This window comes from Bos mutus, chromosome 9 (assembly GCF_027580195.1).
Source record: "Bos mutus isolate GX-2022 chromosome 9, NWIPB_WYAK_1.1, whole genome shotgun sequence".
NCBI classification, from domain to species: Eukaryota; Metazoa; Chordata; class Mammalia; order Artiodactyla; family Bovidae; genus Bos; species Bos mutus.
The window spans coordinates 50,964,960-50,979,720 of NC_091625.1; the positions used below are offsets into that span (position 1 = coordinate 50,964,960).

Genomic DNA, 14,761 nt, shown 5'->3' on the forward strand with positions numbered 1-14,761 from the left:
GTTTTTTCCAGTCCTCCATAATCACCATATGGTCTTAACATAGATTTGGAGTGTTAAAAAAAATCATCATATTTGAGAAAATAGCTTCTTTTACCTCTCCAATCATGTCTTTCATGAATCTTTCTTTAATTTCAATCAGAGTTTCTTTGTGGCCAAGGTTAGGTCTCTTTTATGTATTCAAGGCTGCTTTTGTATTAACAGAAGTTACCACTTTTTTACATTCTCTTCAAATAGTAAAATTTCAGTATATATATACACCATTCCTTATTGGATGGCTTCAAGGAAGGTCATATATTTGATTCTTACCTATTGTGTTTCTGTTTTTGTTGTCCATTTTTCTCTTTTTCTCTGTATCAAGATGTGGAACATTGTTTTTTGCTTCTTTTTTGGGAGGGGGTTCTACATGTGCCTTATCTTAGAAGGGTCACTGGTTTATTTTTGTGTCTGTTTTAAACTTATTTATTTTAATTCTCTTCTGCCATCTACTCTGCTGATCTCAAAAAAATGAATAAATGTTTACTGAACATATATTGGCATGTGCTAAGCCATAAGGATATACTTCTCATTAAGAAACATTCTTTTAACTTGAGGACTTTGTAGTCTATTATAGTAGAAAAAAATATCTCAGCATGTAAGAAATGGTGGGCTTCCCAGGTGGCGCAGTGGTAAACAATCCATTTGTCAATGCAGGAAATGCAAGAGATACGGGCTCGATCCCTAGGGGTTAGGACTCCCCCCCCCCCCCACCCCGCAAGGAATAGGAGGTGGCAACCAACTCCCATATTTTTGTGTGGAAAATTCCATGGGCAGAGGAGCCTGGCAGGCTATATACAGTCCAGGGGGCCATAAAGAGTTGGACGTGAATGAGCACACACACACGTAAGAAATGAACACGAAAGATAAGAGCAAGGAAAAAGTGAGTAGTGGTTAAGGTCTGAACCTTAAAGGTGAGTAAGAGGGTGTCAAACAGAGGAAGAGTAAGGGAGTTTCAGAGCCACAGAGCCTCAGTGCGAGACCTGGGGATGCTGAGGTGTGAAAGTACTGGTGCAGCTGAGCCCTGGTAGGTGTTCTGGGTCTGTAGGAAGAAGGGTGGGGTGTGTGAAGTGGAAGACACAGGGAGAAGACTAGTCCAAGGTAAGTGGGAAGTTATTAAAAAGACAGCTTTCCTTTAATGGAACCTCTAAATATTTTAGGAGAATGAGGAGAGAGCAGTCTGAGGGAGGACACAGAAGTTACCAGAAAGGCAGGAGGAGATAGGAGAGCATGTGATTGCGTGGAAGCCTACAGAGGGCAGGCCAGGGGAAGAGGGCTGGTTGGGAGTGTCAGCTGCTATACCAAGTTCAAATATAACCCCTTTCTTTTCTTGACTGATATTTTCCCCCATTCCGCTATGTCTGGATTTCTGGACTCAACCTGAAAAGTCCTTTCCTCAAAGGAGTGTCTCTTGATCAGTTTCAGCAGGATTCAGAAATGACAGCATTTAAAGTTCAGCTTTTTTTCTGGATTTGTTACCACATTCCACCCTCCATGACATTTCGGTAACATCCTGCAAGGCTGCCGAAACTCTCAGTTTTTTTCTGTCACTTCGCTGACATGTCTCTGTGGGCTATTTTGCAAGTACGTATTGTTATGACTTGCCTTCAGTGTAGGACTGTGCCTTTTTGCCTAGCTTTTTTATCTTTTCCCATATCTTTTCACTTTAAAATAAGTTGAGAATCCTCTGGAGTTTTAAACTTGTTCTCCAGGTTCTTCCACTGAACCATGAACCTAAGCTTTCACGTTCATCGCAGTTACCTCCTTTTGTTGATTTCATGAAAAGCCCCCTTTCCTTCCTCCTGGTTCCTCTGCCCTCTTCTCTGCAGTTCCTGCCATCCTGTTTCTCTCCGCCTCATCGACTCCCCATCTCACTTCAAATCTCAGTAGTAAACATATGTTCTCCCTTGTCTATACCTCTTAATTTCTCTTTTCCACTGTTATTGCCTTCTCTGTAATTGTATTATTTAACTTTGTTAAACATTTTATAATATGAAAGATGAGGTTGAAAATAAAGTTGTATTATAATAAAATGATGTCGCATAAAGCAAGTTGTTTCCCAAGGAGTATTAAAGTCTCCTGATACAGTTGAAATAGCTGTTGTTTTGTATTCCTTGATTGTGCTAGTATAAGCGTTCAGTGTGTTGTGGGGAATTTTTTACTTTGTAATCATTGTTGACAAGTTATTGGATTAAATGAATAAAGATCATTGTATTTCTAATTCAGACATTTTTGTTAAATGGAAAATCGTGTTTTTATATGTTGTGTTTAATAGTAATGTAGTTTTTTGAATGAACTGGGAAAGAAAATGTCTCCCCAAAGGTATATATTCTAGTCACCCTCTTGGACAAATTTAGTGTACCAGACTAATGTTTGTTTACTTGCATCTGGGGGGAAAATCATTTTGTCTTTGAATTCCATTCTCCTCCTAAAGGGGAGTTACTGTATCTTTCACATTTGGTTCATTGCCCATTGGGATATTCATTGGTTATCACAAATTGCCTCAATGCCTTGGCAGAAGTCCAGACAGTACATGGACAATTTGAACTTGTGTATTGGTCGTTGCTGCCCACATGAGTCCTGAAACTGCGGCTCTATTCCCCTTTTCAGCTTCATTTCCCAGGGAAAAGTAGAGTGAGCTATCCTTTCTTCTCCATATGTTCGTCCTCACCCCCAGACACTGTTATGTGTCATCTTAGTTGACTGGGAAGGAGTTTAGAATTAATGAAGGATGTTAACAATGGACTTGTACATTTTCCTTTTTTATTTCTATGCCATGTTTATTAAAAAAAAAAACAGGTGTTAGCTGCATTATATTTTTCTAAATATTATGGCTGGTAAAAGAATAAATATATTAGGTTTTCCAGTGCCTTTCCTTCTTTTTGTCAGTATAACTTTATCTCATAGAAAATTAACCCTGTAGATTATTGTTATCCATAGTTGAAAAAAATAAAGCATCTTTTCTACACCAAAGTTCGTTGAACGTATGTATATTTATAGCATATATATAACACATGTATTCATAACTCTCACATATAATATGTATATTTATAACTCACCTTTATGTATGTTGCTGCAATGCAAAATTTTACTTAACACCAGCTTAAAAATGATACTGCCCACATGATAGTCTTGCTGCTTTTGATATTATCCCGTAATCTGATGGTAAAAGCTAGCTGGGAAACAGTTATAAAGTTTGTGGTTCAGTAGGTCAAATAGAATTTGTCTCAATCTTTTTGCCAAGAATGATTGTGCAAGATCACATGAATGATGATATCTTATTTTGCAGATGTTTCTTTGGTTTTATAAAACTATTACTTTCTGATAAATGCAGTTTTATAAAGAAAGTAAAAGGAGCTCCATTGCAGCAATTTATAGACTGTGGAGGGAGAAGTGATATCTAAAGATTATAGAGTCAAACCCATCCATCCACCTTGACAAATAGGTTTCTGTCCTTCCCTTGAAGATTTCCAGGAATAAAACACCCACAGTCTTCCCAAATTAGCTGAGATGTCAATTGAGTGGGATTTTCTGAATTTCACTTTTGCAGTTTAATTTTATTTCATTAATTCTTTTTCTTTCAAGAAAGAGGGGGACCAAGTAACTTCTTTGGGAAATTATGCTTCTTAATTTACCTGGGGGCCTATTTTGAAGTAAAGTATAAGTGGTAAAAGAAAGAGCTATGTCTTTTCAGGTTTTGGTGTTAAAGATTAGATTGATATTTGTGCATTGGTAAATTTTTTTCTTTGACAGATTTATCCTTGTGGTGGGTGGAATGTTTGAATAAAGAGGTGATATTCTAAATCATTATTTTCCCCACCTTTACAACCTGTCCTATACTTCAGCACTCCGTGTTGTCTGTCCTGAGATGAATCTGATTCATTGATTCATGGTTTATCAGGACGAGAACATGTAACGTGTTGCAAAAGTACCTTATTTATTTCAATACGTGTGTTTGCTACTCTTTCCCAAAAAAATTCTTGTCCAGAGTGTTCTATTGTTTCTTGTTCTTAGGGTGTAGGTTCTTCCATTTAGTGAGTCTGCCTACTGACTGTGTCATAGTGGCTCATTTTCTGCTGTGGTCTGTAAGTTTGTGCTGTGATGCATCTCTTTAAGGGTTTAGTCAGTCCTGTGTGTGGAAGCATCCCTGCAGAGAGGTTCCCATCTGCCTCTACCAGTTCAGGACCACTGTTTCTTTTTAGATCTTTTGGCTTGGGGATGGTATAGCGATTCTCAGCCATGAAGGCAGTGTGAATCTAGGCCCATACTCTGCGTGGTACTTGCCTAACAGGGTTCTGACTTCCCTCCGCTGACTTTCTCCCCACTGCCCACGTTGATGTCAAGTATCCTTTGGCTTCCTGGCCAGTGAGCTAAGCTTTCATGTTCCTGGTTTCACAGATAGGGTGATTTCTCCTGAATTTTGGCTTTAGGAAGATTCTTCCAAATGGGACCTGTGGCTTGAAATCACCTCTCTGCATGGGTGTGTTGAAAGTCCTCTTATTACAACCACTGAGACCTATAATGAGTTCCTTGAGCCATAGCTTCAGTTACTGTTGTCTGCTTTTTGATTTTCCTCTTTGTTTCTCACAACCGTAGGTTTTCCTCATTTGTTTCTAACTCAGCCCTCTATTTCCTGTTTTACTGGTTATATTTTGTCAAGCATTTCGGTGTGTTTGGATCTGGCCAGGACTGAGAGGCAGAAGATGCCATTGTATGTGCTGTGCTAAGTCGCTTCAGTCATGACTGACTCCTTGTGACCCTATGGACTGCAGCCTGCCAGACTCCTCTGTCCATGGGATTCTCCAGGCAGGAATACTGGAGTGGGTTGCCATTTCTTCCTCCAGGGGATCTTCCCGACCCAGGGATCCAACCTGTCTCCTGCATCTCCTGCATTGCAGTCGGTTATTTACCGCTAGCATCACCTGTGAAGATGCTGTTATCTAGTTTTAACTTATTTTAGATTTTTATAGTTTTTTTTTCTCATCATCTTCCTGTCAACATGTGTCATATTTCATGTACGGAGTACTTTGATAAATGAAGTCTTGGGCTATATTCCTTCCTCCAAGAAACTTGGTCCTGATGTAGGCCCTTGTGGAAACAAGAGTACGTACGTGATACAAAGGTGGTGCCAGATAATAAGCCTATTTGTGGAATAAAGGGGCTGGAAGAGAAATGGTAGTCAGGGAGATTAAAGTAAAATATGAAGGATGTTTAGAAGGTGACAGAGTTTACTGCATTAGATGTAAAGAAATGGGTCTGTCTAGCTTGAGGAGAGCCTTGAAATGTCAAACCAAGAGGTTTAGATTGTATCTGGTATGTAAGAACAAAAAGCTGTGAGAGGTTTTGGATAGGAGAGCTGTCTAATATTTTATAATCTTTGTATACTGTTTTGAAAGGCTGGCACATTGCTCTACTAAAGAAAAATTGCTGTATTTTCCTTCTTTTACTTAGGAGAGGTTAAACTCAAGGCTTCGTAGGTAGAAAAATGAGTATGCTTGATTGCCTTGTTTGTGTAGCCAAGAGGTTAGCTAGTCAGTCCAGACAGGGGCCAGGTCTGTCGTGAACTAGGAGAGCTGGCTGAGAACAGGAGCGGCCACCAGGGAAGCCCAGGCCTCTTCTCACGGGGTCTTCTTGACTATTAAAAGTTACAAACTTCTTCAACTTTACAAATCACTATTTGGTCCTATTAAAGTATATCCACCCAGGGACACATCTTACCCTTGGGCTTCCCTGGTGGCTCAGATGGTAAAGAATCTGCCTGCAGTGCAGGAGATTCAGGTTCAGTCCCTAGGTTGGGAAGATGCCCTGGGGAAGGAAATGACAACTCACTCCAGTAGTCTTGCCTGGGAAGTCCCATGGACAGAGGAGCCTGGTGGGCTATAGTCCATGGGGTCACAAAGAGTCAGACATGACTGAGCAGCTAAGCACTTAACATGAGTATATCTGCTGGTGTGGTTTGACCATAAGCTGTGGGTTTGTAACCTTCATGTAGAAAGGGTTCATTTATAATAATTTTGTTACATTCTATCATAAAATTAAAAAAATATATTATTCAAAATTATCCATGCAATTCAGAAAAATGTGACTGTTCTATTTGAGTGTTCTGTATCTAATAAGTAGCTGTTTCTCTATGATAATAATCTTGTTGGGATATTTGGCTTCCTAAGTTAGAAATAAAAATATTTTCTAAAACTCTTGTCTTACAGGTAAAAGAATGTCATATTGCAATATTTGCACCTGAAATCAGGGTGTAACTGTTAGGCCACATGGATGAGTGCCAACCTTTGCATTTCCGGTGTGTATCCTGTGACCGATCTGTCTGGGGTGAGTGATTTCTAAGAGGAGCTGGCAACCAACCAGATGCCAGCCAGCCATGGACTGCCCTCACAAATAATGCTGGGAGTTAGAATAAATTAAACACTGTCTGGTGATCTGTGATGTGTAAGGCAGTTAATTTAGTTGGTCTGGATTAACTGTCAGCTCTAGAAAACTATATTCCCATAATGTGAAATCTGTACTTAGCATGTTCAGAAGTGAGTCATAATTAACAATAGGGAATCATTTGTTAAAATGTGAAGTTATAAAATGCCTAAGATCCTTTTGGATTTACAGCAGTATTTTAGTGGTTTGCCATATATTTTAAATAATTTTAATTTTAAAAGTTCAAGGACTTAGTATTTCTTGAAGGATAGTTATAATTTTGTACAAAATGGGTTTTTTGGGTTGTACGTCTTCCTTTGCCTTATAATATCAGTTTGCTTCCCATATAGCATAAAAGTGTATACATTTTCAATATTCAGGTTTCTTAAAAGTACATTAGATTATTTAGAGATTCACACTTATAGTGCATTTTTTGTTTGTTTCACTCTGGGAAATTACATTGGGTAAAAAGCCTGTTTGTTACCTTATCCATGCATTTTTCTACTTATTTAAATTATTTTATTTCACCAAGCCATTCATTTTTTTAGAACATCCTTCAAAGAGTTCATGCGTCTTACTGAGGACACCTGACCTTTTGAAGCTTCATAATTCACACCTAGATGTCACCGGTCTTTCCCATGTTAACAGTTCTGACTATGTTTTATTATATGTGCCTTCGGCGCCGAGCCAGGACGGCTACAAGAGGAGAAATAATGAACAGCCATAGAACTGTAGAATCAAACAGCCGGACCTCCCCTCTGAATGCAGAGGTGGTCCAGTATGCCAAAGAGGTAGTGGATTTCAGCTCCCACTATGGGAGTGAGAATAGCATGTCCTATACCATGTGGAACTTAGCAGGTGTCCCAAATGTATTTCCAAGTTCCGGTGACTTTACTCAGACAGCTGTGTTTCGAACTTACGGAACATGGTGGGATCAGTGTCCCAGTGCTCCTGTGCCATTCAAGAGGACACCGGCAAATTTCCAGAGCCAAGACTATGTGGAACTTGCTTTTGAACAACAGGTGTATCCTACAGCTGTTCACGTTCTGGAAACCTATCATCCTGGAGCAGTCATTAGAATTCTAGCTTGTTCTGCAAATCCCTATTCCCCAGGTCCACCGGCTGAAGTCAGGTAAGACTCATTTTTTTTAATGACTACATTTTACTGCTGAAAGATGGTGGTGGTTTCAATACTGGAGGTCTTTTTTCATTGAAAGCATTCTCTTAGGTAATTTAAACAAATTCAATTTTTTAAAATTTCCCTTACTTTTCTGATAGGGAAAGAAGGATCAGATAAATTTAATGCATTCTTTATACCTATAATACCTCACTCCATAATAATCATGGATTGTGAGATTTTTGTGTGAGTTTACTGTAAATGAAAAGCATGATTTGAACTAACTGGAACATGAGCCAATCTGAGAAGTTAGTTGGAAGTATGATTTCTAACATATTTTCAAACAGGCATCATGTTATTGCTTTTAAACACTTTGGTTAACTCAAAGTCAGCCTACAGAGTAATACTTTAGAGGAGGTCCTTAGGGGATTAGCTTTAATGTTAAATGGATGTTTTTGTAACAAGTATATTCCTTTAAAAATAAATGCTGCCTTAAGTGTTCATGCATTCTCCCTAAAAACCTATTTATTTACATCATTGATTTGCATCATGGCGCCTCTCTCTTCCTGTCTTGTTTCTGTAGTTCAGCCTTCTGATTTTTTTCTAATTATTTGATTAGGTTATTATATTCAGTAATCTAAAAAGTACATAATGCATTCTTACACCCTGTTCTCCATGTGCCTAGGATCCACTCTACACTCAAAATAACCACTTTCATCCACTTCCTTTGCATTGTTCCAGAGTTTTGTTATGCAGATATAAACAAATACAAATATATTCATTTTACTTTTCTTTATACACAAAAATAAGCACACCATTTACATTGTTCTACACCTTATTTGTTTCACTTAGTGGTATTTATTGGATCTTTTCATATAAATGCAGAGAGCTTCCTTATTCTTTTCTACAGTTGCAAGTAATGTACAGTATATGTATACGCCAACTTATTAACCACTCCCCTATTGATGGCTTCTTAGTTGTTTCCATACTTTGCTATTATTAGTGTTAATACAATGAATAACCTTGCTATTGAGTCACTTTGCATGTGTACAAGCATGCATGTGGGTAACTTGCGAGAAATTTTGCGGGGCCAAGGGTCTATGTATTTGTAGTGTTAACACGCACCAGATTTCCCTTCAAGGAGGCTCTACCTATTTATATTCCCACCAGCAGTGTACATGCATGTGTGTTTTACCAAAGCCTCACCTGTAGAGTGTTTTAAGAAATTTTAGCATTTTTGTTAATTTGGTAGGTGAAAAATGTTATCTCATGTTAACTTTAAGTTAAAATTATTTTATCATCTCTGAGGTTGAATGTTTTCTCATGTTTAAGAGCCATTTATATTTCCTTCTCTTTGAACTGTCTATCATGTTATTAATTTGTCCATGTTCTATTACTTGTTGATCTTACCAGTTTAAAATCTTTTTCTTGCTTCATCTATTCATTCATTAAATATTTGAGTGTCTACCATGTACTAAGCATTGTTCTCTGTGTTGAGGTACATTAATGAACAATGAACAAAATAGATAAAAATCTCTGCCCTTATGAGCTTATTCTAGGCCAAGAGCAGTTTGTGGGCACTTGTTAAACTGTAGGAGCTCAACTGCCCATGGAGGAGGAGTAAGCACAGATCTGGTGTGGCTTAACACTCTCCTCCCTTTGAGTTGAGAAGAGGTCCTTGTCTCCTCAGCTCCAAGGAACACCTCCCAGGCTACCAGGAAGCAAATGCAGAATACAGCTCAGCTCAAGCTGGACACCCCTGGTATAATCTTTATTCATTATTATAAGAACAAGTTTGATAATTCATTGTTAACAATGTTATTAATGAATCAGTTTTTTAAAACACAGAAAACCGGTATCCTTTATTATACATATCCTTTATTATATTTTTTCTTTTTTTCTGAAAGGGGATGCTTTGAATTTCTTTGAATAGGATGCTTGCTTATGTGAAAATTGTTTTGTTGGAGTCTGTCATTCTCTGCCTCTTTCCCACAAAGCTATCTAGTTTTTCCTTAAAAAGATGAATCAGTATCTGGATAAGATATAAAACTTAATTTCTGCATAACTGATTGTGACTATAAATCATGCTCTTGGGTTCCTAGCTGAGAGTTGTAGTGTGTGATTGTGATGAAAATGACAACTTTATATTTACAGATGTAAGTCTACTTTGCCTAACTGATTTTTAGCCTTATTCCACAGAAAACACCATTAGCTTTTGAGGAAAAGAATCTAACTAATATATATTACTGCAGGATAGAAAAAGGGCCTAAAATTTTTACTGATTATGAAATCAGTTTCATTGTGTAAAAAACTTGTTAGAAAATACCCCACAATTTGTATAAAAAACCCCACAATTCTTCTGCCCAGATTTAGTAAGTGGTAGCATTCTGGTGACTCTGTCGGCAGTCAGAAACATTGATTGAACACCTTCTCTGCCCACTCACTGCTTGGAACAAAACAGAGGACTGGACTGATGTGAGTCTTGTTCTTTGAGTTTTACAGGCCAGCCTGGAAAAGGGCTGGGGTACTGCCGGGTGCCTGTGCTGACAGAGGAAAACCTGTGGGGCTCAGAGAAGTCCTCCCAGAGGAAGTGACTTACTTGGGACTGAGGGTTAAGTAAGGCTTTAGTTTGGATAGGAAAGGTGAAGTGAGAACAGCACGTGCAAAAGTGGAATCATAAGGTGAAATCCTGGTGTTCCAAGAAGTGAGACAAGTCCCAAAGTGGAGAGAACAAGCTGTCAAGGAGTCACAAGCTGTGGGAATTCGTAGAGCTCTTGGATCCAGTTTCCCAGAAGCGGACCTGAGAAGACTGTTCCTCCACCAAGGGTTTGTTAGGAAAGTGCTCCTGGAGAAACCAGTAAGGGAGCAGGGAAAGTGCTGTAAGGAAGGGAAGAAGGCAAGGATGCAGTGTCTGTGAAGGCCCAGTTAGCCTGGAGGCTGAGTTGCCAGGGAGCTGGACTCAGACACCCCTGCTGGTCTGTCTTGGGCTGTGAGCTGGGGGAGTGGGATGGGGATGGAAGTCTTCCAGAGACCTGCCACTCTCTGATGAAGAGGCTCTGGGAGCCCATGTAGTTCCCTGTAGAAGGCTGCAATTGGGAGCCCTAAGGAGCAAGGCTGCAGATCTGGGGTATGAGCATGGAACTACCAGGAAATAAGCTGAGCATAGGTAGAGAAAGTCAGCTCTAATACACTGGTAGACACAATATATTGATAATAAAAGAGAACTGGTACAGAGTTGTCAGATTATTTACTTTGCTACCAATGTCATTTTCATCACTGTCATTTCGTAAAAGAAACCCCAGTTTATACGGAGAAATTAGCATGCTCAGAATCTCAAATAAAGAGCAGTTGGCAACTTTACATGTATATGTGTGCGTGTATGTGTGTGCTCAGTCTCTCAGTCGTGTCTGATTATGACTCTTCGTGACCCTGTGGACTGTAGCCCACTAGGCTCCTCTGTTCATGGGATTTTCCTGGCAGGATTACTGGAGCAGATTGCCATTTCCTTCTCTAGGGGATCTTCGCGACCCAGGGATCAAATCTGAGTCTCCTGCATTGCAGGCGGTTTCTTAACCACTGAGACACCTGGGAAGCCCTCATTTCCACCTTAAGGCTTAGCAAGTAATCGAGTGTGTTGGAGTAGTTCAAGAATTTGTTGATGGGAAATGAATGTGTCCCAGAAAATTGAAAAGCAATCTTTCCCCATTTTGTCTGATTACATTTCTTATATTCGGTGAGTGAAATGGGAAAGTTACAAGTAGTCCTGTAAGATCTCAAAGTCTTTTGACTTCTTGCCTAGTGTTCTACCAAGAGAAAAGAAAATCGTATAGAGTGTCCTGGTCCTGAGGATAAGATCTTAATAGATGCTTATGTAAGAGTCAGAAAAAAGGCAAGTGCAGGGTTACACATTGGAAGAGAGAGAGACAGGGAAAAGAGAAGAGAAATTGAGGTCATATTAAATAAACTGATTGGAATAAAGCTATTTGGGGTTAAAATTTAGTGGTACTCTGAGTGTTGAAAGCATTTTCACTATATAGTATTGAAGTTAAGAAAGCAATGAGAAAGAAAATGGCTGTCACAGGATTTGCTGCCAAAGGAAGTTGCTTAAGCAGTGATTTCACGAATTGGTCATGATCTGGTCCCCTTGACTTTGTGAAGCATGATTTTGTCATTTAAGTCAGAAATAATCAGACCCTTTACTGGTTCTTTTTAAAGCAGATGCCAGTTTGTTATAGTGCCCATTAGCAGGGGCTGAGAAACACAGAGTGAGTTAAGTATACCTCTTAGAATACTTTAATTTTATTCTTGTTTTCCTATTCTCTCCTTTCACTTTCAGCTGGTAAAATGGAAGTGTTGGCAAGAGATCTTTCTTTGTGCTGACTACTAGATGTGCTTAGTAACCAGGAAAAATTTTGGTTACAGGGAAGTAATTTGCATCCATGTGCCTGGCTTCCAACCTGAATATGTTAGAAAACTTGCTTTATCCAGTTTCTATTGATAAACATCTCTCTTCCTGTCTTGTCCACCTGCTGCTTCCTGGGAGCCCTAGAGAGACTTTCTCAGTGGGTAACAGCAGGTCAACATTTAGAGACAGAGTGTCTAGTGTCCAAGCACTAGACACATAGTGGGCATTCAGTACAATCAAGAGAAGGAAAAATAAGTGGACTGGTGAAGAGAATGCTGATACCACCCCGGAATTAAGTGCTTCAAGTGCAGACGAAGCACAATCTGATGGGGATTCCACACTAAATTCTTTACATGCAACTGTAGATTTAAAACAATTGTTTGTCAGATTTGTCCAGTAGAAGAATGTACTGTATGGGCAGATAAAGTTAGCATGTAAATGTGCAGACTACAGAAGCCATGACTTGGAGCAGTTTAATCTCATCAGCGCAGCTCTGGGTCTAAAGGATTAAGAGGGTCAGGGCTGTCTCATGGAAAATTATGTGCAAGTGTGCGTGTTTGTGTGTATTATGTGTACACAGGCATGCACGTGTGCATTTATTTGTATCTGCGTGCTTGCTTTCACTCACTAGTTTTTAAAGTTCAGGCTTTAGTTTTCTAAACAGAAAGATTTTGGCATAGGAAATACAACCAATATTTTAAAATAGTCATTATTTTGTAATATAATAACATTTTATAACCTATGAAAATATTGAATCATTGTGTTGTACACCTGAAACTAATGTTATAAATCAACTATAGTATAATTTTAAAAAGATATTGATATATTCTCTTGTTGGGTAGATATTTTTCTAACTTTAAAATAATATAGTCTAGTTCTGGTAGAATTTTAAACAAAAATTCACTTTAGTGCAGATACTCCTAAATCAATTGTATTGGTCTCATAGTTAATGTTAATTTAAATGGCCACAGACCTATAAAATAATTTTTCATCTTTTTAGCACTTTTCTTAGTTACTTTTTAGGTTATCAAGAAAAATCAAAATAAAATATAAGTAATGATACCTGAATTTTTTTTATGTTTAGACATTTAAAAATATTTCTAAAAACTGATGATTTGATATTATTCTACTTCTATCATATTTAAACTTATGATTTATGTATAACTAAATATATAATATTTATACTATCTAAAGTCAGAAGCAAAAGTGATACTAAAATAGCATTAACCCTTATATGTTTAAACATGCTAGAAATGTTAAGGAAGTTGTTTTAAAGTATCATCTTAACCTTGTCCATTTTGCAAAGTAGAGAGAGAGAGAGGGGAGACTTTAGTAGATTAATACATTATTTCAATAGAATATTTCTGCTCTAATCAATGCTTGTTTTCAAGCTTATATTTGTAATTTTATAATGTAATTTGCATTATAATACAGGTCCAGCTCTGCATAAAGAACATGTTTTGTCTGTCTTTATTTATTGCAAAGGACCTGGCAGAGGTGATTTCTGTTTTACATTTTCAGTGTTTCTGTTAAGCTTCATAAAAACTTCTCATTGACACTAAACAATAAACGAGGCTGGTTTTGTCCACATGTGCTGTGAACCAGCACAGGCAGTTATTTCACAGGGTCCTGAGTGGTCCTTGCTTCTTCGACATGAGAAAAACTTCCAACATCACTTGATGTCATTTTCCAGCAGCAACAAAAGGATGAGCAGAACCAAGTCTGAGTTTTCTCATACCTTCTGCCACGTACCCCAGGATTCTTGGAAACAATCTGTCCAAAGTTAGGAATGCATTTCCCTACGAACATGGTTTTAAATATTTCATACTTCTGTTCCTATACGGCTAGCTCTGTTGAACTGCCTGGATCTTCAGTAGAGTGTTCAGATCAATACCATTGTTAGAAACCCTCAAGATTTTTGCATTTAGACTTTAGGAGCACTTCTTAATCTAGGCTGGCATTTCTAATTTGCTGTTTTGCCTGTCACAGAAAGTGAGAATGCTCATCCTGCTTTCGTTTGCTCCTTAAATCTGCCACAACCTGCTGTGTTCCTTGAACTCTTCCCCTGCCTCCCAAGGCTGGTTATACAGCGGGGCCAGTCTCTCTATTCCTACTTTCAGTTTGTCTCTAAATACACATACTCAGAGTCTCTTTATATGTTTGATGGGTTTTATTCCTAGTGTTCAGGAGAGAAGTAGCAAATCTCACAAATATGGGGTGATTATAAGGGTTTTGTTAACTGTAAAAGTTCCTACTGTTATTGTCAGTGATATGTTTACTGGAATCCCCATTGAGTTTGTGCCTTATGCCTTTATTCCTAAAGGTAGAAATTACCAAAATTCCCTTCTCCTGAAATTGGTGCTGTATGCATGCCCCATCTTGGCCTAAAGACCATTATGGTACTTGTATGTCGATGACTTCTATAGTCTTGGCTCAGATTTCTTCCCTGAGTTTCACAGTCTTTTGTATATTTCAGTTTCCTAAATGCTTTGCTGTAGTCAATTTTTACATAGGTATCAGTAAGTCATTGGGGCAAGGAAATGAACTGACAATATACTGGAAGGAAGAAAATTTGATATGATCAATAGGCATATGAAAACATTTTAAGTATTATTAATAGTGAACTATAAATTATGTCACAGAGATATGGGTCACTATGAATTTAGAGATTATTATTTTTTAAACAGAGAATACTGGGAACTCTCTGGTGGTCCAGTGGTTAAAACTCCAGGCTCCCAAGGAAGGGCGCCTGGGTTCAATCCCGGGTTGGGGAATTAGATCTCACA

General features: G+C 38.3%; 1 protein-coding gene across 2 annotated transcripts in view; it reads left to right on the plus strand.

Annotated features, from left to right (window-relative positions):
* The window catches only part of FBXL4 (F-box and leucine rich repeat protein 4), a 76,657-nt gene that overhangs the window by 13,666 nt on the left and 48,230 nt on the right, over positions 1 to 14,761 (plus strand). The window contains exons 2-3 of one of the 2 annotated variants that reach the window (XM_070376569.1): positions 6,240 to 6,357; positions 7,002 to 7,585. In XM_070376569.1, the coding sequence (XP_070232670.1) occupies positions 7,074 to 7,585 (512 nt within the window). In that variant the 5' untranslated portion in view covers positions 6,240 to 6,357; positions 7,002 to 7,073. The remainder of the gene's footprint in view (positions 1 to 6,239; positions 6,358 to 7,001; positions 7,586 to 14,761) is intronic. The other variant, XM_070376570.1, reaches the window with a different exon arrangement.